The following is a 27546-nucleotide window of genomic DNA, read 5'->3' as shown; positions in this document are numbered from 1 at the left end:
AAGAATCCTGTCGAAAAAATACATCTAGAAGAAAATGTGATTTATTTACCATGATTTAGTTTATTTCAACAATGTTTAAGTCAGGTTTAAATCTGTTTTCTTTTGGTTTTTCCACCTTTAATTTGGTTTGACTTTTTTTTTTTGTCCTGTTTAACCATCTTTTAGACCAGTTTTACCATCTTTTAGACCAGTTTTATCATCTTTTAGTCTGGTTTAACCATCTTTTAGACCAGTTTTATCATCTTTTAGTCTGGTTTAACCATCTTTTAGACCAGTTTTATCATCTTTTAGTCTGGTTTAACCATCTTTTTGACCAGTTTTATCATCTTTTAGTCTGGTTTAACCATCTTTTTGACCAGTTTTACCATCTTTTAGTCTGGTTTAACCATCTTTTTGACCAGTTTTACCATCTTTTAGTCTGGTTTAACCATCTTTTAGACCAGTTTTATCATCTTTTAGTCTGGTTTAACCATCTTTTAGACCAGTTTTATCATCTTTTAGTCTGGTTTAACCATCTTTTTGACCAGTTTTATCATCTTTTAGTCTGGTTTAACCATCTTTTTGACCAGTTTAACCATCTTGTAGTCTGGTTTAACCATCTTTTAGACCAGTTTAACCATCTTTTAGTCTGGTTTAACCATCTTTTAGACCAGTTTAACCATCTTTTAGTCTGGTTTAACTGTCTTTTAGACCAGTTTAACCATCTTGTAGTCTGGTTTAACCGTCTTTTAGACCAGTTTAACCATCTTGTAGTCTGGTTTAACTGTCTTTTAGACCAGTTTAACCATCTTTTAGTCTGGTTTAACCATCTTTTAGACCAGTTTAACCATCTTTTAGTCTGGTTTAACCATCTTTTAGACCAGTTTTACCATCTTTTATTCTGGTTTAACCATCTTTTAGATCAGTTTTACCATCCTTTAGTCTGGTTTAACCATCTTTTAGACCAGTTTTACCATCATTCAGTCTGGTTTAACTATTTCATAATTTGCTTTTATCGATTTTTAACACTGGTTTTACCATCCATGAGTCCATTTTAGTCATCTTTTAGTCTGGTTTCATCTACTTTAACACTGGTTTTATTGTCTTAGAATTCAGTCGTGTTTTACCATCTTTAAGACAAGTTTAGGCAACTCTTAGTCTGGATTTACCATTTTTCAGTTTGATTTGATTAACTTTAAACTGGTTTCAGTATCTTTCTGTTGGTTTTTCCATTGTTTAGTCTGGTTCTATCAGTTTTTTTTTATTTATTTTAACACTGTTGTTGAAAAGTATGACATCTTTCCCAAAAACAAGGCTTTCTTTCCTTTGTTTAAATGCATGTTTTCGTATGTTTTGACCTGATGCAGATGAATGTGGGTGACGGTTTCTGTTAAATCATATAAAACACCTTTTACTCTGTGATTGTAAAATACATTTAAAGCTTTTATTGTCAAACTCACTGAACTCCAGAGTCAGAGGGACTAAAAACACACAAGTATTTGAGTGTTTTTTGGTTGTTTTTTTATTAATATTCATTGCCTCAGCATTGATTGTTTGTTTTTTAACCCTTCAGGTACATTTTTAATTTTAATTTTAATATTTCGATTTGGCCCACAGCATAAATTCTATAAAACTAAGATGTCTTTTTGGCATTTAATTTGTTTTTTATAGAACGATTCTACTTTATCCTTGAATAAATAAACATGGTTAAAGGCTTTTCATGTCATATTCACGACAAGAAATCTGTTTTTTCTGCCTTACTGGTAAATATTTGTCTATTTATTTAACTACATTTTGTAGAAAAGCAGCCCTACAACACTATAAAAAATAAATAAATGACTGGAAAATTAAACCTGGGACAGTTTTTGGGTTTTCAGGATAAAAAAATAAAACATTTTGGGAGAAGCAGTGAACATTTTTGGCATTCAGGTTGTACTTAACATTTACTTTTTATGTTTTGTTTTTTTTTTCACTTTCCTAAAAAAAATGGTTCTACTGAAGTCAAACTACAGACGGAACTGACCAATAGGAGAGCAGCCCTTAACGGAAAAACACATCAAGTTCACATGTTTTTGCAGGTCAGTATGTGTTTTAGCCAAATGTTTCAGTCACATTGTGGTTTTGGAACTTTTCATGGTGTAATGTGGTCCGTGGCCATGTCGAGTCATGTTTTACATAACATTCACATGTAATACTGGGTGTTTCACATGTAAAACTAATGTTTTCATGTGTAATTCCAATGGTTTCACATGTATTACCAACAGTTTCACATGCATTACCAATACTTTTGCATGTATTACCAATGGTTTCACCTATAATTCCAATGGTTTCATGTGTAATTCCAATGGTTTCACATGTGATATGAATAGTTCCACATGTATTTCCTCTCGTGTCACATGTACTCAGTAGTTTTACATGTGAATTACGTACACGACACCACAAACATGTCATAAATCCACATTTGACAGTTGCACGTGTGTTTCTCGTGTTATCCTTGTGTGTTTTTCGTGTAAAGCAGAGCACACGTCGGTTCATTCACTAACATCATCGTCTGCAAACGTTCACCTGCAGGGGGCGGAGTCTGTCAGGTCAGGTGAGTTGAGGTGGGAGGGGTCAGCAGTCCTGCAGTTCTGACACCAAACACTGGGAGGGGTCAGAGGTCGGAGGTCAGAGGTCGGGGAGGAGACGCACTCGGGACTCAGGTTTGTGGGATTTGTCTGTTCGTGTTAAACGCTGTCGTCAACTCACAGCAGGCGACGGTTCGCAATCAGCAGCTCCGCCTCCTCCTCCTCATCATCATCATCTGTCTATTTCTACTGCTGCTGCTCGGCAACCGCTGCCATGGAAACTGGTGCAAAAACCCCCCCAAAACATCATCAGGAGACGACTTCCTGCTGAAAATACCTGAGAGTTTGTCAAATTCAGCACAAAATGTCGGATATTTAGACCTTTTTTTTGCTTTGGTTTAATAAGTTTAAAGAGTTTTTCATTTCATCTGAGTCCGAAACACGACGGGAAAACAAACATCTTTTAGAATTTCATCTGGAGATGCATTTTCAGATTATGAGCATTTATGAGAATGTGACAAACTCCATCTGCAGATGATCAGCAGCATTAATGTGGATTTGATGATATTCCGTTCATATATTTGCGCGTCATTCAAGGCCTTTAACGTCATATTTAAGACAAAAAGTCGGAAAAAAACAGTTTTAACTTTGCGTCTGTTAAATAATCTGTGGTTTACGGAGGTTTGAATTTAGAACCCAGGCGCTAAAATGAACCTGAAGGCAGTTTGGGTGTCGGATTCAAAGTGGGCGTGTCCTGAACCGTGCGCCTGCTGTGTGTGGACGTTGTTGTGTGTAGGTGTGGGCGTGGCCTGGCGTGGGCGGTCACAGCGGTCCGTGCTGAGCCTCGTACTTGGCCAGGATGTTCTTGGTTCGTCCCAGCTCTTTCCTCAGCTCGGCCACTTCCTGCCTCAAAGCCGAGTTCTCCTTCTCCAGGAAGCCGGCTCGGATGGCAATCTGGTTCTCCTTCAGCCGCCGGGCGTCACGCGAACGCTTGGCCGCCATGTTGTTCTTCCTGCGTCGGGCCCAGTATTTGTCATCCTGCTCAAAAAACACAAAGGACATGAAAGAGACCGTTACAGGTTTATTAGACGGAAAACTGCGACTAAAATTTGACCTCAGAGATAAAGACTAAACCCTGGTGTTTGAACATGTAAGAGAAAAACAAACCTACTGAACTGATAAGTAAATCATAGAATAACAGAGCAAGAAAAGATCTGGATGCATTTCTGCCAGTGCTTTTTTTATATATATATATATATATATATATTTTTTTTTTTTTGCAATTTTACAAAAAAAAAAAAAAAAAAAAAAATGGAGAGTAGCCACTAGGACCAAGTTACATCATGTTTTCCATAAATTTTATACATAATACCAGTGATTTAATGTGAGTTTACGTGGAAATCAAGAGTAAAACTGCATAAAATAAGAATTAAAAGCTACAAACCAGAGTTAAAACAAACAGAAATTAAATGAACTAGTACATACTGAGAATAGAAAGGGATGAAAAATGAAATAAATAAAACAAAATAACAGAATAAAATAAAAAATAAAACTGAAAGATAGCGACATAAATAAAAACAATAAAATGAGATAAAACAAAACAAAAATTAAGAAAAGAATGATAGTAAACTATTAAAACAAAAAAATGATTCAAAAAAGGGTCATAATAAAAAAAGGCACATTTTTCTGAACTAATCTGCATTAAAAGTTTATCAGTTAAAAAGAAGCAGAAGGTTAACAAAAACTGAGACAAAAACAAACAGAAATTAAATGAACTAGTTCATACTGAGAATAGAACGAGATGAAACATGAAATAAATAAAACAAAATAACAAAATAACACTGAAAGATAGTAACATAAATGCTTAAAAACAATAAAATGAGGGGGAAAATGCATACAGCAAAAAAAGAATGACAGTAAACTATAAAACCAATAAAATTATATTAGTTAAAATAGTCAAAAATGGGTCATAATAAATAAAAAAAAAAAAGCAAATTTTTACAAACTAACCTGCATTAAAAGTAAGTTTATCAGTTAAAGAGAAGCAGAAGGTTAACAAAAACTGAGACAAAAACAAACAGAAGTTAATAGAAAGGGATGAAACACAAAATAAAGCAAAATAAAATAAAATAAAAAATAGAGTAAAATGGGTCATAATAGAAAAAAGGGTAGATTTAATGAACTAAAGGTGAACAAAAACTGGCAAAAAGAAAAAAAAAAAGAAAAAAAAGAGTAGGATATGAACTGAAATCAAAGTCAAACTTCTTCGAAACAGAAAACGGACGGTGCAAACCACCTCATGTCCTTCAGTCTTCTGTTTATCATCAGTTCAATTATTCAAATAAATGAAGTCAAACCTCCACCAGTAACGGTCACATCTGTGTTTGTGGTCATAGTAGGGGTCAGTGCGGACTGACTCCGCCCCCTGGTGGTCAGTGCAGACAGACTCCGCCCCCCGGTGGTCAGTCTGAGTACTGCAGTCTGTTCACACTCACTGGACTTTCACTAAATTAAATCCAAATCCCTGAGTCCGACCTCTGGGCAGGACGCACCATAATCCTCTTACACTCCAGGACACGCCCCCCTGAGTGAGATCAGACCAATCACAGAGCGGCAGAGGCTCCCTGTTTCGTTTCCCAGAATGCCGAGTGGCTTAAAGCCAGGTGGACAGTAATCACACTAATGGTTTGATGTGATGCAAGAACAGACGAGCAGAAGAAACGAACAGACAATAACACAGAGTGCGTTTATTCCATGTGTCTGTTTCATTCACTGTCACTTTGATTTAATTATCATAAGGTTTTTATTTTAAATTTAAAGGCAATTTAAAGACTTTTTAACCCTCTATGCACTGAAAAAGGGTCAAAAATTAATAAAATCTACAACAAACAGATCAGAAGAAGGAAAATAACACATTTAAGCTGTTTTTCCAGTTTATTTAACTTACATGAGCTGTTTTTTTTTAGCCTAAATTACGGTTTTATTCTGTAATTCACTGTGTTTCTTTCTTCTTATTTCCATCTTAGTTTAATCTGTTCAATAAAACCTGTTTAGGAATAATAAAAAAAAGAGAGAGAGAGATGGCTGAGGAATGCTAATTTTCTAATGCTAATTTTGTGCTAATTTTAGTTTGTCAAAATTCAGATACCATGGAATAAAGCTATAAATGCTAATGCTAATGCTAGCTGCTCTATGTCCATAATGATAATACGTGGTCATGATAAAACATAAGAGCCTGACTGACACTTATTTCATCCTAATCACTAACCGCAATTTAAGCTAACTGCTAATTATCCTCCATGCTAGTGAACTTTGTGAACTCTTGGCTCATACTGCAGGATTTTAGGTGAAAGCTAACTGCTAATTGGCATTATGTCCTCTAACTCCTCTGTATATGTAAATCTTTTTAATGAATGATTTTAGTTTCCATGTACAGTTAGCGTCACTTTCACTGTTCATGTAATACTGTTTAAATGTTGTGAAGCTGACATTTTATCGTCGGTTCAACCACTGTGAACAACACAGACTGGCAGAATAAAGCTATACAAGCTAAAGCTAACTTTAGCTGCATGCTTTCTTCTTTAAATATGACCTCCTTCTGTTGTATTTCCATCCATATGGAGCGTATTTATCGCTAACATTGACTTTCTTATCACAATATGCAGAAAAGATAAAAACTATAAGCCAAATTAATGTTTATTTCATGCTAATCACTAACTGTGAGTTAAGCTAACTGTTTATTTGCCACCATGTGAAAGGGTTTTGGTGAAAACATTTGTACATCAGTGTCAGAAAATAAAGTAACATGGAAATTAAGTTTTACACATTAACACAGTAAATAATATGTATTTTGTATTAAATGTACATTAGCTTTTTTCCATATTGTGTATTTAACCTGGGACATAATTTACAAAAAATCAAGTTAAAAACAGGGTTAAATAATGAAAAAGGATCAAGTAAAACACCTGAAATCTGGTAGAAATAGTATTTTTCACTTAATTTAACCACATAAATGACAGTATTTTCAAATTTATCTAAATGTAAAATTTGGTTTATTGTTAAGTTTTTATTTCGATTTTTTTAGCTGTGATTTTATATTTTGTAAAAATATGATGAGGATAAGGGTGATTTACAGATGAGTGACACTTAAATATATACAATTATTGAACTGATATTAATTTATCGGTTTCTAATCTTCAAAAATCCACTAGTCAGGTCTTAGTCAGAACCAGGTCCTGGTGTTAGTCAGAACCAGATCCAGGTCTTAGTCAGATCCAGGTCCAGGTCTTAGTCAGAACCAGATCCAGGTCTTAGTCAGATCCAGGTCCAGGTCTTAGTCAGAACCAGATCCCACTTACCTTCAGATCCTCTGGGATGAAGACTTTTCGGGCCTTCTTGATCATCGGTTGCGGTTTCAGCTCCTCAGCGGAGAACTTCCGTTTCCGTGGGTCGAACATCTCTTGACCCGGGACGCTGGACAGGGCCAGGTCCGCCGGGTCCGGGTCGTAGCCCACCGGTACCTGGATGGAGTCTGGATCGATGGGGCTTGGAGTGTTTCTGGAGCTGGGGTGTCCTGAAGGAAACCAGGAGCATTCAGGTTTAGTCTGAGTTTGAGTTTAATTTAGATGAAAAAACAGTTTGAGTTTTGTCTTTAGTTTCATTGTTGTGTAGGTTTTTCAGGTCTTTAAAATCAAGTTTCCTCATTTGTTTTAGTTTGTTTTTGTTCAGTTTTATTAAGTTTAGTGTTAATGTAAGGTTTGTTTAATAATATATAGTTTGAATATCCACCTGAAATACTCATATTTTATGTTGAATAAACTTAAGGTTTTTTCATTTCAGTCAGTGAAGCTGTTTTATGTTTTTATTCAAAACTAAACTTGATGCTTATGAAAAGAAATTCAGTCTTAAAAAATATAACTTGAATCTCCTGAAAATTATCATTTTTCTCATAATTTACTACTTTAATCTTGGTGAATATTAGAGATTTTCTCTTTTCATTTCATTTATTTTTCCAAATTATCAATGTTCAATTATTTTTGTTCACAAACTATGGATAGAAAAAATAAAATAAGAAATTGTGATGGACTATTTGGATTAGTTATATTTTTATTCCTTTACAGAAATGATCATAACAATGCCTGCAAAAAAAAAAAAAACTAACAAAAAAACCCCTAAAATATGACATTCATTTGTTGCACAGACAGAAGTTTATCATCACTAGTGAATCAGAACATTTCCTGTACATTTATTGGTTGTTATTGTTTTATTTATTCTTGATTATTTGACCCATGTTCAAGGTAAAACTAATAAATGTTGTTTTTTTGCAGTTCTGCCTGTGACCAGCAGGAGGAGACACAAACACCAGATGAAACCTGTTTTTATTTGGAACTCCTCCTAAACTGTGTGAAAAGCTCAGGTGGTCTCAGCTGTTGGACCGTCACCTTTAACCTGACGTTTCCAGGCTCCGAAAAAACACAGTCCAACTGAGACCGAACAGAATTTAAGTTCTGTTTGTCGTTTTATGGGTTTTCACGTGAGATTTGGTTTGTTTTTCTTCTCCAGCTGTTTCACGTCTTTTTAACTGAATCATAAAATGAACAGAAACGGTGATTAATGTGCAAACGTGAAGAACTGAACTGAACTTTTCAGATTCACATAAATGAGGATGAGTTCATACAGAAGTGACGTCACATCCGCTGTCATTTCAGTCTGTTTTCATGTTTTTTCACCTTTTACATCCAATAATGTTCACGTGCAAACAGACATTTAACACCATCATTTGTGAAGCGTCACGGACAAACACACACTGGAGCTTTTAGAAGGACTCTGCTGACTTCCACACCTTCTGCCTCCACTGTGGTCCAGAAGAAACTTGTCTTCTGTCTGAAATGTGTGTTTTTAATTTCCTGTTTTACTCCGAACCCATGAAAGCAAAGAATGAGTGAGCGTCTGAAACCAGAGGAACACCTTCACATCTGGACCTTCTGCTGGTTCTGCTGGTTCTGCTTCAGGATGAGAAGGTTTGGGTTTTAACCTCTTCCTCCTCCTCCTCCTCCTCCTCCTCTTCTTCCTCCTCTTCCTCCTCCTTCTCCTTCTCCTCCTCCTCTTCCTCCTCTTCTTCCTCCTACTCCTCCTCCTCCTCTTCCTCCTCCTCTTCCTCCTCCTCTTCCTCCTCTTCTTCCTCCTCCTTCTCCTCCTACTCCTCCTCTTCCTCCTCCTCTTCCTCCTCTTCCTCCTCCTCCTCCTCTTCCTCCTCTTCTTCCTCCTCTTCTTCCTCCTCTTCCTCCTCCTCCTCTTCCTCCTCTTCTTCCTCCTCTTCCTCCTCCTCCTCTTCCTCCTCCTCCTCCTCTTCCTCCTCCTCTTCCTCCTCTTCTTCCTCCTCTTCCTCCTCCTCCTCTTCCTCCTCTTCTTCCTCCTCCTTCTCCTTCTCCTCCTCCTCTTCCTCCTCTTCTTCCTCCTACTCCTCCTCCTCCTCTTCCTCCTCCTCTTCCTCCTCCTCTTCCTCCTCTTCCTCCTCTTCTTCCTCCTCCTTCTCCTCCTACTCCTCCTCTTCCTCCTCCTCTTCCTCCTCCTCTTCCTCCTCTTCTTCCTCCTCTTCTTCCTCCTCTTCCTCCTCCTCCTCTTCCTCCTCCTCTTCCTCCTCTTCTTCCTCCTCTTCCTCCTCCTCCTCTTCCTCCTCCTCTTCCTCCTCTTCTTCCTCCTCTTCCTCCTCCTCCTCTTCCTCCTCTTCTTCCTCCTCCTTCTCCTTCTCCTCCTCCTCTTCCTCCTCTTCTTCCTCCTCCTCCTCAGTTTCTTTTTCATTATCAGCTGAACCACATTTAAACCTGCTCTCTTTCTCTTTCTGCTCCTTATCTGACTCTGTGACGCTCGGCCTTCTGGGAAATCCAAATATTCCAGATTATTCTGTAGATTATCTGCTATTTTTAGACCTGAGGCAGAGGCAGATTACAGAGCGAACATCACCGTGGACCAGGATAAAACCCTGAACGCAACGTCAGGATGGACAGAAAACAGACCTGTTCACATCTGCAGCGTTTAAAAAAAAAAAAAAAAAAAAAACTAAACTATGTTGCATTAAAAATCTGATTTTCACCTAAATTTGCTAAAATATTCCAACTCAAAGAGTCCAAACACCGATCAGAACATAAAATAAAGTGGTTTTATTCGTATTAGAATAAAACAGTCAATATTAATTATCATAAAAATGTCAAATTAATGTGTTTTTACTCGAGTTAAAGTTAAAAAATAAAGGTGGTTATTAGCGGTTTTACATCATTTATAAAAGAAACAGGAGAAAAAGTTCATCAGAAGTCGCAATAAAAAAAACATCCGAAAAACCTGCGATAACACGAAAAATAAGACAGGATAAAACTTCGTAAAAAGACGTAACAGGACAAAAACTTCTTGCAAAGATTTTGTTTTATTGTCATTCACAAAGTTTTCATCTTGTTTGTTTTTACAAAGTTTCCATCCTGTCGCATCTTTTTATGAAGTTCTCGTCTTACTACGTTTTTTTACAGTTTACACATTAGCGAGTCTTTACAGTTTACATGTTATTGCATCTTTTTATGAAGTTCTCATGTTACTGCGTCTTTTTATAGTGTTTCTGTGTTATTACGTCTTTTTACAGTTTTCATGTTACTGTGTTTTTTTAAAACTGGTTTTGTGTTAGTGTCTTTTTATGAGGTTCTCCTGTTATTGTTTGTTTTTACAGTTTTCGGGTTTTCTGATAAACTTTTTGTCTTGTTTCACTGATTTAAAACTACTGAATACCACATGTTTTCTTCAGTTTCATCCACTGTACAAGAACTCTGTCTGATTTAAACTAACGTCATTTTGAACATTTCACTGTAATAACCTGATGATCCCAAATGTAAACTGTACAGACAGGTTTTACAATGTGTTTATATTTATTTATACACTTATCTGTATTTTATTGTGTCGTTTATTAGTTGCACAACTTGTATAATGACAATAAAGCCTATTCTATTCTATTCTATTCTATTCTCTTCTGTCTGTGGTGTCTGTGTGCAGGCGGGGCCTGTGTTGGACACTGAACCACATGTTGAACCACATGTTGGATGTAAATGTAAACAGGCAGTAAAGAGCCGCCGCCCCCTGACCTACTTCCACTGGAACACTGTGTTCTGAAAACACTCAGTCACATGTGGATCCACACCGACGCTGTTCTATGGCCCTGCACATGACGGACATGAGTGGGACTGAACCCACTCATGTCTGAACCCACTCATGTCTCTGTGGGTCTGAACCCACTCATGTCTCTGTGGGTCTGAACCCACTCATGTCTGAACCCACTCATGTCTCTGTGGGACTGAACCCACTCATGTCTCTGTGGGTCTGAACCCACTCATGTCTCTGTGGGTCTGAACCCACTCATGTCTCTGTGGGTCTGAACCCACTCATGTCTGAACCCACTCATGTCTCTGTGGGTCTGAACCCACTCATGTCTCTGTGGGTCTGAACCCACTCATGTCTCTGTGGGTCTGAACCCACTCATGTCTGAACCCACTCATGTCTCTGTGGGTCTGAACCCACTCATGTCTGAACCCACTCATGTCTCTGTGGGTCTGAACCCACTCATGTCTCTGTGGGTCTGAACCCACTCATGTCTCTGTGGGTCTGAACCCACTCATGTCTGAACCCACTCTTGTCCGTCTGTGGGTTCAACAGAAGGTGGTGCAGTTTTTCAGAGTGGGCAGATGTGGAAAAACTCCACTCATTTTCTACTGTGGAGTGAAAATACAGGAGTGGAAGGACTCAGCTGTGACCGATCCACAGACACACCCACTGATAAACTCCCTCTGACTCCAGATGAAAACACATCCATGTTTGACTGTTTTTATCTTTAAAATAAGTTCATTTTGTTGAATCGTTAACGTTTTCATCTCATTAAACCTTTTACATTAGTTTATTTACTTCTTTTACATCATGTTCATTTATATTAAATCAACTTTTTTATCTTGTGTTTTTGAGTCTTTTCCCTCATTTTTGTCTTATGTCTTTTACATGTTTTTCATATTGTTGCGTCTTATATTTCATTATATATATATATATATATATATATATATATATATATATGTATATATATATATATATATATATATATATTTATCGAAAATTATATATATATATATAAAATTTTCAATTTTTTTTATTCAAAACAGTCTCAGAACATATTGCACAGGACATCATTGGAACCAAAACCACTGTTCTATTTTTTTTTTTTTTTTTAAAGAAAAAAGGATGTCAATATTGCTCACTGAAAGGAAGAAAAAGAAAGAAAAAAAGCTAATTTGTGAATCTTTGTTACATGAATATTGTCATATAAACACAGACGTTACAGTGCGAAACAAAACAGAGGAGTAATTTGTGAAGATCAATGCTTTTTTTTTAACATGAACAGTAATAAAGATTATATATGCCAAAAAATCGATATTTACTTACATGCAAAATATATATATATATATATATATATGTATACCTCATTTTCATCTTGTATCTAATTCCATGTTGCTGCGTCTTCTACGTTTTCATCTCTGACTCTTTTCTGCATCTTAAATCTTAAATCCTTCTCGTCTTTTACATCATATTTGTTTTGCTTCATATTTTATTTCATTTTCAACTCATTCCATCATTTCCATCTTGTTGCTTCTATTCAATATCGACTACTTAGATTGTTTTTCTTCTTTTTTTCTCCTTCAGAACAGTCTTTTATGGCCTCATATAAACCTCTTCCATCACATCATTTAGTTTCATTGTGTGATATTCAGTTATTTCACCTTAAACAGAAGAGGAAAAGGAATCAGCATGAGGAAAATAAACCCACCCATGTTCAACCATTATGTGTTGAATGATTCGTATTAGTTTTCATATTTGTATCCATCAGTTTTATTAGATTCTTTGATCCAGGCGTCATTACAAACTGAACCTGCTGTAAATGTTTCTCCTTTCACTCGTTCATGTTCAGTCTTTCTGTGCTGTGGCCTTCACCTTCCACCTCTTCCTTTTCTGTCGGTGATAAAAGGTCAAACATGTGGACGTTGGACTCTTTTCTCTCACTTCAGACTATTTTCAGCCGGTGGTGAAATAACACTAGATTAGTGTCGATCACATGAACCGGGTCTGAAACTGAAAAAATGGCTTTGACACGTTCATTCCAACCAGCGGTTTTAGTTCCATCTGAGTCTGAACCCAGGATTTATGAAGAATTTATGCAAAACTTTCACTAATCAGCTTCAAAAAAAACCACGTTATGTAACAGGTTTTGGCTTGGTAATGTAGCCACGCCCACATGACATCATAATGAATGGACATGTTTGTATTACAGTGTTTATTCCAAAATCCATCTAAGTTTAAGGGTATTTTAAGATGTAGTTTTAAAACATTATGAAGCTGTCTGGTGGAATTTTAGGAGAGAAATCATTAAATCAAAATTATTATATATTTTGAACATTTTTGTTCACTGTATGGATTATTTTGTTAATTTTTTTTTCTATTGTGTTGATTATTTTTTCAGTTTGTTGATTATTTTGTTAACTGTGTTGATTATTTTGATCTTTTTTGCTCATTTTATTGATTATTTTGTTCTTTTTGTTGAATGTTTTGTTAATAGTCTTGATCATTTTGGTGTTTTTTTTTTTACTCATTTACTCATGGACTTGGAACACTCTGGATCCCAGACCTCGTCATCTCAGATCCGTCCTCTAGGACTAAAACTTCAGTCCAAACCATCATTCATTCATTCGTCCTCTTTGACCGAAGCTCAGTGACTGACAGTATTTGAACTATGATCTGTTTTTTTGATGATGTCACACATTCCAACATGAACGGGAACGTCTGATTGTCATCGCTTCATAATGAAATAAACATTCAATCACTCCCACGAACACACTGTGACACCTCTGCTATGTAAATGTCACTGTCACACCAAACGCCAGGCAACACTTCACACTTGGCTTTTATTTGTGATGAACTCGAAGGGTTAAAATCGTCCCAGCGTCCCTGAACGCATCATCCATCAATGACATCAGTGACCTAAAGACGCAGAGCTGACAGACCTGTCCTCCGAACGCCACACGTCTGTTTTCCACGACTCAGACGATGAGAGGGAAACCGTTTAACGCTCATCTGTCTTCAGCTTTTATCAGCTCGTTAAAAAAAAAAAGAAAAACGCAGGTGTTCGATCGTATGTTTAGTTTAAACAACGGCGTATTAGAGCCACAGGAGAAAATAAAAACACTTGTCACTACAAGAATAAAGTCGTAAAATATCGAGATAAAACCCGTAAGTCAAATACAGAAGAGTCATAATTTTATAAGAATAAAGTTGTAGTTTTATGAGATTCAAGTCGTAATATTTTGAAAATAAATTCTCAAAAGTGCGATAAAATCTCATAATTTAGAAATTATAAACCTTAAACCTTGTTGATGACAGAGTTTCCAGTTACAGTGAATGCAACAAGTGAAACAACAACTTTCACTTCTGTTGGAGCGGACGACTTATGCTAATGTGTTGATGGTGGGCGGGGCTAATAGTCTCAGCATTTGGTGGGCGGGGCTAATAGTCTCAGCATTTGGTGGGCGGGGCTAATAGTCTCAGTATTTGGTGGGTGGGGCTAATAGTCTCAGTATTTGGTGGGCGGGGCTAATAGTCTCAGCATTTGGTGGGCGGGGCTAATAGTCTCAGTATTTGGTGGGCGGGGCTAATAGTCTCAGCATTTGGTGGGTGGGGCTAATAGTCTCAGCATTTGGTGGGCGGGGCTAATAGTCTCAGCATTTGGTGGGCGGGGCTAATAGTCTCAGTATTTGGTGGGCGGGGCTAATAGTCTCAGCATTTGGTGGGTGGGGCTAATAGTCTCAGCATTTGGTGGGCGGGGCTAATAGTCTCAGCATTTGGTGGGCGGGGCTAATAGTCTCAGTATTTGGTGGGTGGGGCTAATAGTCTCAGTATTTGTTCTTTGTGCGTAAACCCCAAATGAAAGTAGAACCTAGAAAATGTTCCAAGTTCTCCATTATGCAATGAGTGGGTACAACTGTATTCTGGTAAATTATTCTATTTTTACCACCTGTTTTTAAATTACGACGTTATTCTCATAATATTATGGCTTTATTCTTGAAATATGACGACTTTAATCTCATAAAAGATGACATTATTTTCGTTAAATTATGAGGGTTTTTTTAAACTATTTTATTCTTATAATATTATAGCTTCATTTTCGAAATATTTATATTATAAAAGCCAAGTGGTCTGTGTGTGTGTGTGTGTGTGTGTGTGTGTGTCTGGGGATTCACACTAAACCCGTACACAGCTGACTGCTGCAGTTTGTTGTACTTGTGTATTTTTGCTCCGTGAACAGACTAGTGAAAACGGTGAGTTGATCGGACCAATATTTTGAGAGATATCAGTAATTTTGAATACAACAGCCTAACAATCACGTTGCACTACGCAGAGCACTTTGGCGGTGACTGCTGGACAAATGCGGTACAACATGTATGAATACACAACAGCATAAAAACGACCACATCTAGAACCTGTGGATCCACACGGGCCAACACACTAGCTACAACTTTATTCTCATAAAATTATGACCCGTTTTGTATTTGTATTAAATGCATGTTCTTTGGTATAAAATTTGATTATATTAGTATTTCTGTTGTATAATTACATTAAATGCATGTGTTTGTGGTATAAAATTTAAATGACAGTCGTATTTTTTGTGTATAATTAGACTTTTTGGTCATAAATTCATATTAAATGCGTGTTTTTTTGTGTCCAATCCCTTTTCTTAGTTGTATTTTTTTAAGGGGGGGGGGTGTCGGACTCGTACCTGCTCGGCCCGGGCTGCCTCGCAGACAGTTGGGAGACACGGCGTTGCTGTGGACGGACGTGGAGGCGTGGTTACTGAGGTCCATCACTGTAGGACTGGGTGTGGGCGGGGCCTGGGGCATGATGGGCGGCTGGCGGGGCGGGGCTTGGTGGTGGTGGGAGGGGCTGGACGGGATGCCGTTCTCCGACAGGAACTCCTCCAGGTCCATGTACTCCAGGACGTGGAAGGTGTCGCCATCGTAGGGCAGGGTTTTGTCCCAGAGGGTGGGGCCCAGGAAGGCGGACTGGGGGGCGGAGCGCTCCTCCTCCAGGGCCTTCTCCTTCTCCTGCTCCTTAGAGAACACTGGGGACAGGAAACACAGTCAGAGGGGTAAACATACGGCCCACCGACCAAAACCGGACCACACAGGGTCCAGTCTGACCAGCGGGGTGTAAAAACAACACCTTTAATACATGAAATATGATGAAACAGACACAAACGCATGTGTCCAATCAGATAAATGTCTGATTTGGACTGAGATGCACGAGTGAATATGGACGGTCTGAAAGTAGTTTAATGGGAAAAATCTGATTTTACATAAACATGTTCGTAAACACAGACTGATTTGGTTCATCTGCGGTGGCCCAGAGGTGGAACAGCCCAAAAAATGATCCACTACAAGAAATAAAAGAGAACAGCCCAAAAAAATTATCCACTCTAAGAAATAAAAGAGAACAGCCCAAAAAAATGATCCACTCTAAGAAATAAAAGAGAACAGCCCAAAAAATGATCCACTATAAGAAATGAAAGAGAACAGCCCAAAAAATGATCCACTCTAAGAAATAAAAGAGAACAGCCCAAAAAATTATCCACTTTAAGAAATAAAAGAGAACAGCCCAAAAAATTATCCACTCTAAGAAATAAAAGAGAACAGCCCAAAAAATTATCCACTCTAAGAAATAAAAGAGAACAGCCCAAAAAATTATCTAGAACAGCACTCGTAGAGCACAGACCTCCACCAAGGCCAATCAGTGGCCCCCCCACTCCCCCCACCCCCCCGATCACCACCAAAATTTAATCATTTGTTCCTTGTGCCAGTATCAACATTTCCTGAAATTTTCATCTAAATCCGTCCATAACTTTTTGAGTTTTCTTGCACACAGACAGACAAACAGACAGAACCTCCCTGTGGAGGTAAAAAAGAGAACGGTCCAAAAAATTATCCACTCGAAGGAAACAAAAGAGAGCAGCTCAAAAAATTATCCAGTACAAGAAAAAAAAACCATCATCCTCCTTTTCACTTAAGGGGGCGCTGTTTACCCAAAAGGTCTCTTGTTTTAAAATTAAGGCGACCACAAAAATAAAAGCATAGGCTGAAAATGTTTAAGGCCTTCAGCTAATGTGGCTAATGCTAACGAAGTCACCCACCAGAAGTGGAGGCGAGTGCGCTAAAAGTAAAGTTACTTAAAAAAGAGTGGATAATTTTTTGGGCTGTTCTCTTTTTTTTCTTATAGTGGATATTTTTTGGGTTGTTGCACCTCTGGGCCACCGTATTCATCAGTAGAAAATATCAAATCAGATATAATTTTATTGATCCCTCAGGAAATTAAGCTTCCAGTATCAGCACATATAATAAATATAACAAGAAAATAGTAACAACTATGTAAAAGTAGTGAAAAACAGGCAATTACACAATATAAAGTACTAGTGGAAACATATAATAAAGTAGTAATAATTAAAAAATCAATCATGATATATTATAATATGCACAGAATAATAATAACTATCCTGTCCTGGCACCTTCAAACATTCCATTTTAAATGTATAATTAGGTTTATTCTGTTGTTTTACCTGGTATTTTTATTTCACTGTTTTTCTGTCTTTTTAATCTATTCTTGTATTTTATTCTTTTAGTTTGATTTTTCTCCTGTAAGTTGCTTTGGAAAAAAGCATCTGCCAAATGGATAAATAAAAATGCAAATGTAAACAATAATAATAAACTAATAATAAAAATAGATTATTATATTATTGAGTTGATAATGTGTTAAAATAACAGAAGCATTACTTATCAGGTGATCCATGCTGCAGTCATAGAACACTATTAACACTATTAGTTTGGACTAATTATTGGAAAATATTGTGGTTTTAATTAAAGTTTGACTAACTTTACAAAATGCCTGAAAGTGTTAACCATCAGTGGTGTTGAAATCATTTTAGTTCAGGTTCCACATTCAGAATAATATGATCTACAGGAAAATAATAACAAAATAAAATATAAAAAATGACGACTGTGAACTTGTGTCAGTTTTACAGTGAAAACAAGGACAATTACACCACATTTACAAACTACCCTTTCACTACAAATGTGAACAAATACAAACAATATGAAATATGGTGACAAAAATCAGTGTAATTTTACAAATATTCAGTCTGTTATTAAATGTTTTGTGTATTTGTCTTCATTTGACTGAGATCAAACTGGGCTGAAAGTGGAACCTGAACCAGAATAACTTGGACCTCCCCGCTTTAGTTTAACCAACACACTTAACTTATCCCATTAACAGAGTGAAATAAACCTACTAGCCTAGCAACATTACGGCTAAACACCCATAATGCATTGCTCTTTTACACTACAGTAATTGCAGTGTTAATTAGAAGGACCATTTACAGTAAACGTGAGCTCAGACCTGTGATTAAAACAGTTTTATTTTTTACTGACGCAACTTTTTTATTTCCATGATGAGACTCAGAGGCTGCGCCCAAAACCAACCTGGTCGCCATGGAAACGGAATAAAAACCAATGACCTTTATTTATCTTCCACAGAGTCCTGGTTAATATGGCTGCAACTAATATTTTCACATTAAAAGCCTCTGTGGAGACTTTTAATGTGACATGACACATCTCACATTTAAACATTTTAGATGAAAATAAAAGCCTAGAATCACAAATTCAGTTTTTATTTGTTTTTTGTGCATTTCTTAGTTACACTGAGGAACAATAATACTTTTTTTTTATAATTCAGAGACTTTTATTGTGAAATCATATCATATCACATTAATGTAGAGTCAGTTTATGTCCCGACTTTTTTTTTTTTTTTTTTATGTTTGTTTATGTTCATGGAAACACACATAATTTCCATATTTGGTTTTTTGATTTTGATTAAAATGTTCTCGACATTTTATAGAAACACGACGACTGAGTGTGAACTTCAAAATAAAAGTATAACCGTAATTGTTTTAATCTCACGTTACCTTCGTCTACTACGTTAAAGTTTTTAGCATCTTTTTAAAGTGTTTGTAGTTTTTCTGTTGTTTTATTTTCTACCTGTTGCTGCGTGTTGAAATAAAATCTGTTAGTACTTCCTGTAGAACTTCAGAATAAAAGCACGTCCTATAAAAACTAGCTGCATTTCTTGAATTTACTGCTTATCACCTGCTTAATTCTGTTCTAATTCCTCTCTGTTCTTAAATAAATTGTCACAAACACACATTTCACACTGTTTTTATGCATAAAGGTTGATTTCCTTCATAAATGTCGGACAAAAAATAGCAAATAATTGAATCATTCACACTGGACGCTTTGGTAACATGTCCTACATTTGAGTCATGGATTATATTTCATGGGAAAAAAACCAAAACAAAAACCACATCGTCACCTTGATATGTTTCAGTAAAACGATCTGGACTCAGTATCGATGTTTAAATACAATGTTATTATCAGTTTTATTGATGAATAAGTCAAGAAATGTCATGTTTTTGTCTCATTTTGAGCCTTTTTATCCAGTTTTTTAGAGCCAGGTCACATTTCAAGTTTGATTCTTTGCAGAAAAATGAGGGTTAATAAAGGTTTTAGCTCATTTCATTTGGATTTTACCGTATTTTAGAATTCACTTCTTTAATTTTAACAACATTTACTGTGTATTTACATTCAGGTTTGATTCAGGTTTAATAAGTAATCGAGTAAAAAGGATTAAATCTTTAAGTTCATGAGCAGAATGATCAGAATTCAACAGCACAGGGTGGAAAACCAGAGTAAAACATAGTAAAGTTCCACAAACTGAATAAACCTTTAAATCTCTGACATTCGAATCAGACTGAAACATGTTATTCGTTCCTTTTTGAGTGTTTTTGGAGTAAAATCAGATTAGATTTCAGGGCAAATCTGATTAAGTCAGAATTTTTTACATGTTTAATCAGATTAAATGCATGTTTTTGAGATGAAATTAGGTTAAATTAGCTTTTCTGTTTATAATCATACTAAATTAGGGGGTTTTTTTTGGGGGGGGGGGGGTAAAAAATCTGATTAAATCAGTGTTTTGGGCAAAAATTGATTGAATTTGTGTTTTTTTTTTTTTAGTAAAATCAGTTTAGTTTTTCTAGAATCATATTAACAAACTGGGGTTTTTTGCTGTAAAATAATTAATGACTGTTTTAATGTAAAAATCAAATTAAGTTTGTATTTTTTAAATTCTAGAATCGAATTAAATGAGTCTTTTTGTTCTAAATCATTGTATTTTTTTTTCTACAATCAGACTTAATGCCTGTTTTTCCTACCTAAAGTCCTATTTAATGCCTGTTTTGTTTTGTTTTTTTATTTTAACTGATACTAAATGCCTGTTTTTCTCTATAAATTCCTGTTAACTGCCTGTTTTTGGACCATTCACTGCCTGTTTTTTGATACTAAATACCTGTTTTTCTACATGAACTCCTATTTACAGCCTGTTTTTAATAATAACTGATACTAAATCCAGTTTTTCTCTCCAAACTCCTATTTACTGCCCGTTTTTTTTGTTTGTTTTTTTATAAAACTCTTATTTACTGTCTGTTTTTGAACCATTTACTGCCTGTTTTTCTCTCTAAACTCCCATTTACTGCCTGTTTTTAGACCCTTTACTGCCTGTTTTTCTGCATAAACTTCCATTTACTGCCTGTTTTTGGACCATTTACTGCCTGTTTTTCTCTCTAAACTCCCATTTACTGCCTGTTTTTAGACCCTTTACTGTCTGTTTTTCTGCATAAACTTCCATTTACTGCCTGTTTTTGGACCATTTACTGCCTGTTTTTCTCTCTAAACTCCCATTTACTGCCTGTTTTTAGACCCTTTACTGCCTGTTTTTCTGCATAAACTTCCATTTACTGCCTGTTTTTGGACCATTTACTGCCTGTTTTTCTCTCTAAACTCCTCTTTACTGCCTGTTTTTTATACTAAATGCCTGTTTTTTCTGCATAAACTCTTTAATGCCTGTTTTTAGACCATTTACTGCCTGTTTTTCTGCATAAACTCCCATTTACTGCCTGTTTTTCTGCAAAAACTTCCATTTACTGCCTGTTTTTCCTCTCTAAACTCCTCTTTACTGCCTGTTTTTGGACCCTTTACTGCCTGTTTTTTTAATACTAAATGCTGGTTTTTCTGTATAAACTTCCCTTTACTGCCTGTTTTCCCTCTTAACTCCTATGTACTGCCTGTTTTTGTACTCTTTACTGCCTTTTTGGACCCTTTACTGCCTGTTTTTGTACCATTTGCTGCTTGTTTTTCCCTCTGAACTCCCATTTACTTCCTGTTTTTGGACCCTTTACTGCCTGATTTCTCTCTTAACTTCTATGTACTGCCTGTTGACTCTTTACAGTCTGTTTTTTATATTAAATGCCTGTTTTCCCCTCTAAACTCCTCTTTACTGCTTGTTTTTGGACATTGAATGCCTCTTTTTTATACTGAATGCCTGTATTTCTGCATAAACTCTTTACTGCCTGTTTTTTTTTTAAATATATATATATTAAATGCCTGTTTTCTCCTCTAAACTCCCCTTTACTGCCTGTTTTTGGACCCTCTACTGCCTGTTGTTTTTTTTTTTTTTTTTATTAAATGTCTGTTTTTTCCCTCTAAACTCCCCTTTACTGCCTGTTTTTTTTTTTTTTTTTTTTTTATATGAAATGCCTGTTTTTGGACACTACCCCCCCACCCCCACCCGGTGCTACCTTCATGGTGCAGGGGCAGTTTCAGGGGGTTCTCCAGCAGACTCTTCAGGACTCCGTGCGTCGCCGGCGGCAGGAAGCCCGGGTTCAGCGGCACCGACAGTCGGGACATTTTCTCCATCCGCCTCCTTCAGAGCAGCAGCGGACAGTCCGAAAAACACCGAAAAACACCGAAAAACACGCGAACCGGCGCAAAAAAAAAAAAAAAAAAACGCAAACACGAACCCAGGGAGCGGAGAACCGGTGGTGCGTTCAAGGTCCGGACGAAGAAAACCGAACTGGACCCGGACTCGACGACCGAGGACCGGAGCGCGTGCTGACCGGGTGACGGACGCTCGAGACTCACTGACAACCGTGAACGGCTGCTGACGTCAGAGCGCGAGCCAAACACGGTCGCTCCTCCGCACCTCTCTCTCTCCTTCCACACTGTAAAGAATACCGCGTTGGGATAAAATCAATTAGATGAAATGAAATTAAATAGATAAATAAACTGACAGCAGAAAAACTACATTTAAAGTAAAACAAACAAAAAAAGCAAATAAATCAATGTTTTTTTAAGTGTAAAAAAAATGACTGTGAAAAAAGTAAAAATTAAAACAGCAATAAAAAGTTTACGTGATTAATAAATAAATAAATAAATAAATAAATAAATAAAACTAATACCTACCAAATACATTTTTAAAAATTATAATTAAAAAAATTGAAAATAATTAGATTTTTTTTCTGAGATTATTATTATTATTATTATTATTATTATTATTATTATTATTATTATTATTATTATTTCATTAATAAAAAAGAAGAAAGACAAATATTGCTATAAAAACATAAAGTTGAAAAAAAAAAACGTCAATAATATAAAAATAATGCAAAGATATTAAACAATAAAAAAAAGAAGTACACACAAAAAAACCCTATAGAAGATGTGCTCCACTGTAACCAGGATTTCCGGTGAAAAACTCTGTACATGTATATTTTCTCTAACTCTGATTTCACCAGTTAATTATGTCATGTTCCTCGTAGGTCATTATTTATTGATGAACTAGGGTTTCAGTTTTATTAAATCTCTGTGTTGTCGTGGGAAGTGTTGCATGAATTGTGTATATTTTTTAACTTTACTCGGAGGTTTTCAGGTGAACCTGGGTCCTCCTGGGCTGTGTAACCCAGCTTCAGTGTTTTTCTGCTGTTTGGTCTCTTTAATGATCCCACCGTGGACTGGAATGCTGGATCACATGTGTGGGCCGGATTGACCTACTTTAGACCAATCAGAGGGCTGGGTGAGGCTGACTCCGCCCCCTCCCCCCTCCTCTGGAAACCGGTCACATTGAACCTCATGTGTTCAGAGAAAAACAAACACAGAAGCAGCAGAGCCAGGCCTGGACCACAGTCCCACTCTGAGGGACGCTGTGTTCACATTGTACCTGGAACACCAGGACAGTTCAGTCTGCGTCAGAATGTGGACGTTTCAGAGCAGAAGGATCCCAATTTAACAGCACCGGCTGGAAAAGCACAAGAAAACAGCCTGAAAGTTCCACAAACTGAACAAACCTGTAAATCTGACATCCGAATCAGACTGAAACATGTTATACGCTCCTGTTTGAGTGGTTTTGGAGGAAAATCAGATTAGAGTTCAGGGCAAATCTGATTAAGGCAGAATTTTTACATGTATAATCAGATTAAATGCCTGTTTTTTGGGATGAAATGAGGTTAAATTAGCTTTTTGTTTAGAATCATATTAAATTAGTAATTTTGGGGGGTATAAAATCTAATTAAATCAATGTTTTGGGGAAAATTTGATTGAATTTGTGTTTTTTTGAGTAAAATCAGATTAGTTTTTCTAGAATAATTTTAACATTGTTTTGTTTTTTGCTGTAAAATGATTAATGACTGTTTTAATGAATCAAATCACATTAAATTTGTATTTTTAAAAATTCTACAATAGGATTAAATGAGTCTTTTTGTTTTAAATCATATATGAGTATTTTTTTGTTCTACAATCAGATTAAATGCCTTTTTTTTTATACTAAATGCCTGTTTTTCCGATATAAACTATTTAATGCCTGTTTTTTTGTTTTGTTTTTACAATTTACTGCCTGTTTTTCTGCATAAACTCCCATTTACTGCCTGTTTTTCTCTAAACTCCTCTTTAGTGCCTGTTGTTTTTTTTTTTTATATTTACTGCCTGTTTTTCTGCATAAACTCCCATTTACTGCCTGTTTTTCTGTATAAACTCCCATTAACTGCCTGTTTTTTCCTCTCTAAACTCCCATTTACTGCCTGTTTTTCTGCATAAACTCCCATTTACTGCCTGTTTTTCTCTAAACTCCCATTTACTGCCTGTTTTTTCCTATCTAAACTCCTCTTTACTGCCTGTTTTTGTACCGTTTACTGCCCGTTTTTGTGCCTGTTGTTTTTTTTATATTTACTGCCTGTTTTTCTACATAAACTCCCATTTACTGCCTGTTTTTCTGAATAAACTCCCATTTACTGCCTGTTTTTTCCTCTCTAAACTCCTCTTTACTGCCTGTTTTTGTACCGTTTACTGCCCGTTTTTGTACCATTTACTGCCTGTTTTTCTGTATAAACTCCCATTTACTGCCTGTTTTTCCTCTCTAAACTCCTCTTTACTGCCTGTTTTTGTACCGTTTACTGCCTGTTTTTGTACCATTTACTGCCTGTTTTTTCCCCCCTCCTGGGATTACATGAGTCTTTTTGTTGTAAATCGTATTATATGAGTATTTTTTCTTGTAGAATCAGACTAAATGCCTGTTTTTGGATACTGAATGCCTGTTTTTGTACATTTGTATGTATATAAGTGACTGTGTGTTCATCTTTTCCCTTTCGTCGACAGTAAAGTTCATTCTTCAGATGCTCATAAACGTTTAGAATGTGGAGGTTTCTGTTTTATCCACATATGGAACATGTACATTTGCTGTTTTCTTGCTCCATATTTTCCATCAAACTGCCGTCCAGAGGCTTTAAAAGTGTGATTGACAGGTGCACAAGTGTCATTGTGTGTCCGAACCTCTTCACCGTGACCTCTGACCTCCGTGTGTGGATGTGGTTAGTTCAGGGACATCAGGACGTCCCAGCCTCCTCTGTGTTATGCGCTGGTTTGTCTGGTCCCGTCCATCACCAGCTCAAACTCTGAAGCCTCTGAAACGTCCAGACCCGACGACACGATTTTTCACTCAAACTCACAAATGTGGTTTGTACGAGAAAAAACCCACCGTCGCATCAGGGTTTATGAGTAAAGAGGGACTCAGGTGGAGATTCAGTCTATTAAAGCAAAAGCAGAAAGAGTCCAAAAACGAACACAAAACCACCGCTGTGACAAAAACAGGCAGTAAAGAGGAGTTCAGAGAAAAAACAGGACGTTGGAGAAAAACAGGAAAAAACGAAGGGAAATTAACGATATGCATTCAGTTTATGAGGAGGAGTCGACTCATCATCAGATGGATGTTGAAACAAGCGCTACAGTGAAGATTTGTTTTATTATTATTATTATTATTATTATTATTATTTGTTGGTTTTAATGTATTACCACCAGAATCAATGAGTCGCATAAAGGTTAAAGGTTAACTCACTTTATTGTCCCCATAGGAAAATTCAACCTCTTCATTTTACCCATAATACACACAGAACCTACTACATGCATTAGTATTAGCATTAGTGTTAGCATTAGTATTAGCATTAGTGTTAGCATTAGTATAAGCACTTTTGGAGAAATAAGCTGCTATTGAAGGTTAACAATTAACTCACTTAATTGTCCCTGTAGGAAAATTCAACCTCTATATTTTACCCATAATACAAACAGAGCCTAGCATTAGCATTACCACTTTTGGAGAAATAAGCTGCTATTGAAGGTTCAAAATTAACTCACTTTACTGTACTCATAGGAAAATTCAGTCTCTTCATTTTACCTACAATACACACAGAGCCTGGTATTAGCATTAGTATTAACATTAGTGTTAGCATTAGTGCTAGCATTAGTGTTAGCATTAGCAAAAGCACATTTGTTGAAGTGAGCTACTTTTGAAGGTTAAAGTTAGCTCACTTAATTATTCAGGTCATTCTAACATGCACATCACCTAGCATTAGCATTAGCACATTAGGTGCACTGAGCTACCATTGAAAAATTCCACCTCTTCATTTTACCCATAACACACACACACACACACACACACACACACACACACACACACACACACACACACAGTTTTGCCTTATGCTGCGTTCCAGGCCGGTTTTTGAGCCCGTAAGTTACGACTTCAAACCACGACTCACGACTTTGTAACGTTCCAGGCAAGTCACACCAAACTGCCTGAGCGCAAGGAATTATGGGAGTTAGATGTAAACAAACTGTATGTCATGCTCATTTATAGTCACTTCTATCCCAGAGGTGTTTGTTTTTTGCTTTTCTGATGGAAACAGAGGAGGACAAACAGCGCAGAAGGACAGAGAAGCTGTTCTGCCTTTGAAGTTCTTTGAATATTTGAATTCATATTTGGTTTGAATTTATTCTTCCACTCATTGGACTGAAAACTAGCTAACACTGGAGCAGCTGCTGATTATACACAACATTTACAGATAAATAATGTCAGAGCTATACCTGGTTTAAATAAACAATCTGCATAAACACCACATCTATGGGGGGGGCGGGGGCGCCATTGCTACATGACGTCAGAACTCAGAACTGGGAGAACATGGATCTAGTCTGAGTTCAGGTGGAAGTCCCAGGTTTGACTGAACATTCCAGTGTGTTTACACCAGTAGAAGGATGGAAGAACAGCAGTTACAGGTGGACTGGAACGCAGCATTACTATAAGATTTAGCATTAATATTAGCATTAGCATTAACGTGAGCACATTTGTAGAAGTGATCTGCTATTGAAAGTAAACGCAAACTCACTGAATTAACCACGTAGGGAAATTCTGTTTCAGCATTTTACTCATCCTAACATAGCATTAGCATTAGCATTAGGAGCTGTTAGCTGCCATTGAAGGTTAAAGGTCACCTCACTTTATTGTCTTCATTGGGAAACTTGTGTGTCTGCATTTTACCCATAATCCAAACTGCACCAATAGTTAGCATTAGCTTAGCATTAGCACATCGGTCCTACTAGAGATAGATAGATAGATAGATAGATAGATAGATAGATAGATAGATAGATAGATAGATAGATAGATAGATAGATAGATAGATACTTTAAAAAAAAAAATCCATATCCATAGGATAGATACTAATTCACAATTAACACTAAAAACACTAAAAAAAAAAAAAACACACACACATGGCAAACACAGAGCTATTGGAAGGGCTGCCACTCGCGACGGCGCTGAAAGGGAAAAAAAAACAAACTGATTTGTTTTTTTATTTTCTATTAATAATTTAAATACTTGTATATTTGCCTGTAAAATGTTTCTTTGTGTTTGTTCACTAATGATTAACTGGTTTCACTCTGATAGTGATTATTATTATTGTACATTTTTACTTCATTTTACTCCATATTTTTGCTTGTTTTTTTTCCACACTATTTATTATTTTGCACATCTTTTATTACTTTTTGTTCATTTTATCTTCTTTAACACAGATAAACCCAGTGTTTCCATCTCTTGTCATTTCTTAAACTCATGTGTTTTACTGGTGAGTCAGTAGATAAAGTCTCAAACCCACATCTGTGTTGTGTTTGTGTGGGTCAGTGTGTTACGTTGTGTGTCTGTTTCCACCGTTGCTGGTATATTTATTTATAGTCACTTTTCCAGAGTGAAGAGGAATCGATGCAGCGAAGCCTGAGGCGGGAGGAGAATCGGCTCGACCTTTGACCCCCAGCCTTCGCGCTCACTATAAATACATGAACGCATCACACACATGTGAAAGCCGCCACGTACGAGCGCCGTGACGCGCTCCCAGGAGGCCGAGCGGCAGCGTAACACCATTCTGACGCTCTGTGATCAGATTAGAGTCCAAGAGCGACGTCGACGCGAAGCGAAATCGGGTTAAAATGAGACGTAAACGGAGAAAAGACCAGCATTGATCGGTGACATAACAACCGTACATCCCATAATAACACAGATCCGTACATGGACAGGACGGAAACATCGGAAAACAACAAACTACAGCCGTGAACACCGTCTGATTATGTGAAGAAAAACACGGAAGGTTTAAGGATCAGTGGACCTCCAACTGAAAACAGATTTA

The 27546-nt window shown here is 36.7% G+C and overlaps 1 protein-coding gene across 3 annotated transcripts; it reads right to left on the bottom strand.

Moving 5' to 3' along the window:
* Window positions 1–920: 920 nt before the first annotated feature.
* hlfb (HLF transcription factor, PAR bZIP family member b) lies at window positions 921–21694 on the bottom strand. 3 transcript variants are annotated; one of them, XR_003938262.1, is made up of 5 exons: window positions 21349–21694; window positions 15394–15735; window positions 6905–7119; window positions 2355–3587; window positions 921–2291 (listed from the first exon to the last, which is right to left on the bottom strand). XR_003938262.1 is itself a non-coding variant. In XM_030163351.1 (4 exons), exons 1-4 carry the CDS (start codon window positions 21464–21466, stop codon window positions 3369–3371), a joined length of 894 nt encoding a protein of 297 aa, XP_030019211.1. In that variant the 5' UTR covers window positions 21467–21694; the 3' UTR covers window positions 921–3368. The 3 variants fall into 3 exon arrangements, 2 of the variants coding, with proteins under 2 accessions (XP_030019211.1, XP_030019213.1); XM_030163351.1 differs by having other exon boundaries at window positions 921–3587; XM_030163353.1 differs by having other exon boundaries at window positions 921–3584.
* Window positions 21695–27546: the final 5852 nt, after the last annotated feature.

This window comes from Sphaeramia orbicularis, chromosome 19, assembly GCF_902148855.1.
Source record: "Sphaeramia orbicularis chromosome 19, fSphaOr1.1, whole genome shotgun sequence".
Lineage (NCBI taxonomy): Eukaryota > Metazoa > Chordata > Actinopteri > Kurtiformes > Apogonidae > Sphaeramia > Sphaeramia orbicularis.
The sequence above is the reverse complement of the archived record's forward strand: the minus strand, read 5'-3'. Positions and strand labels throughout refer to the sequence as shown.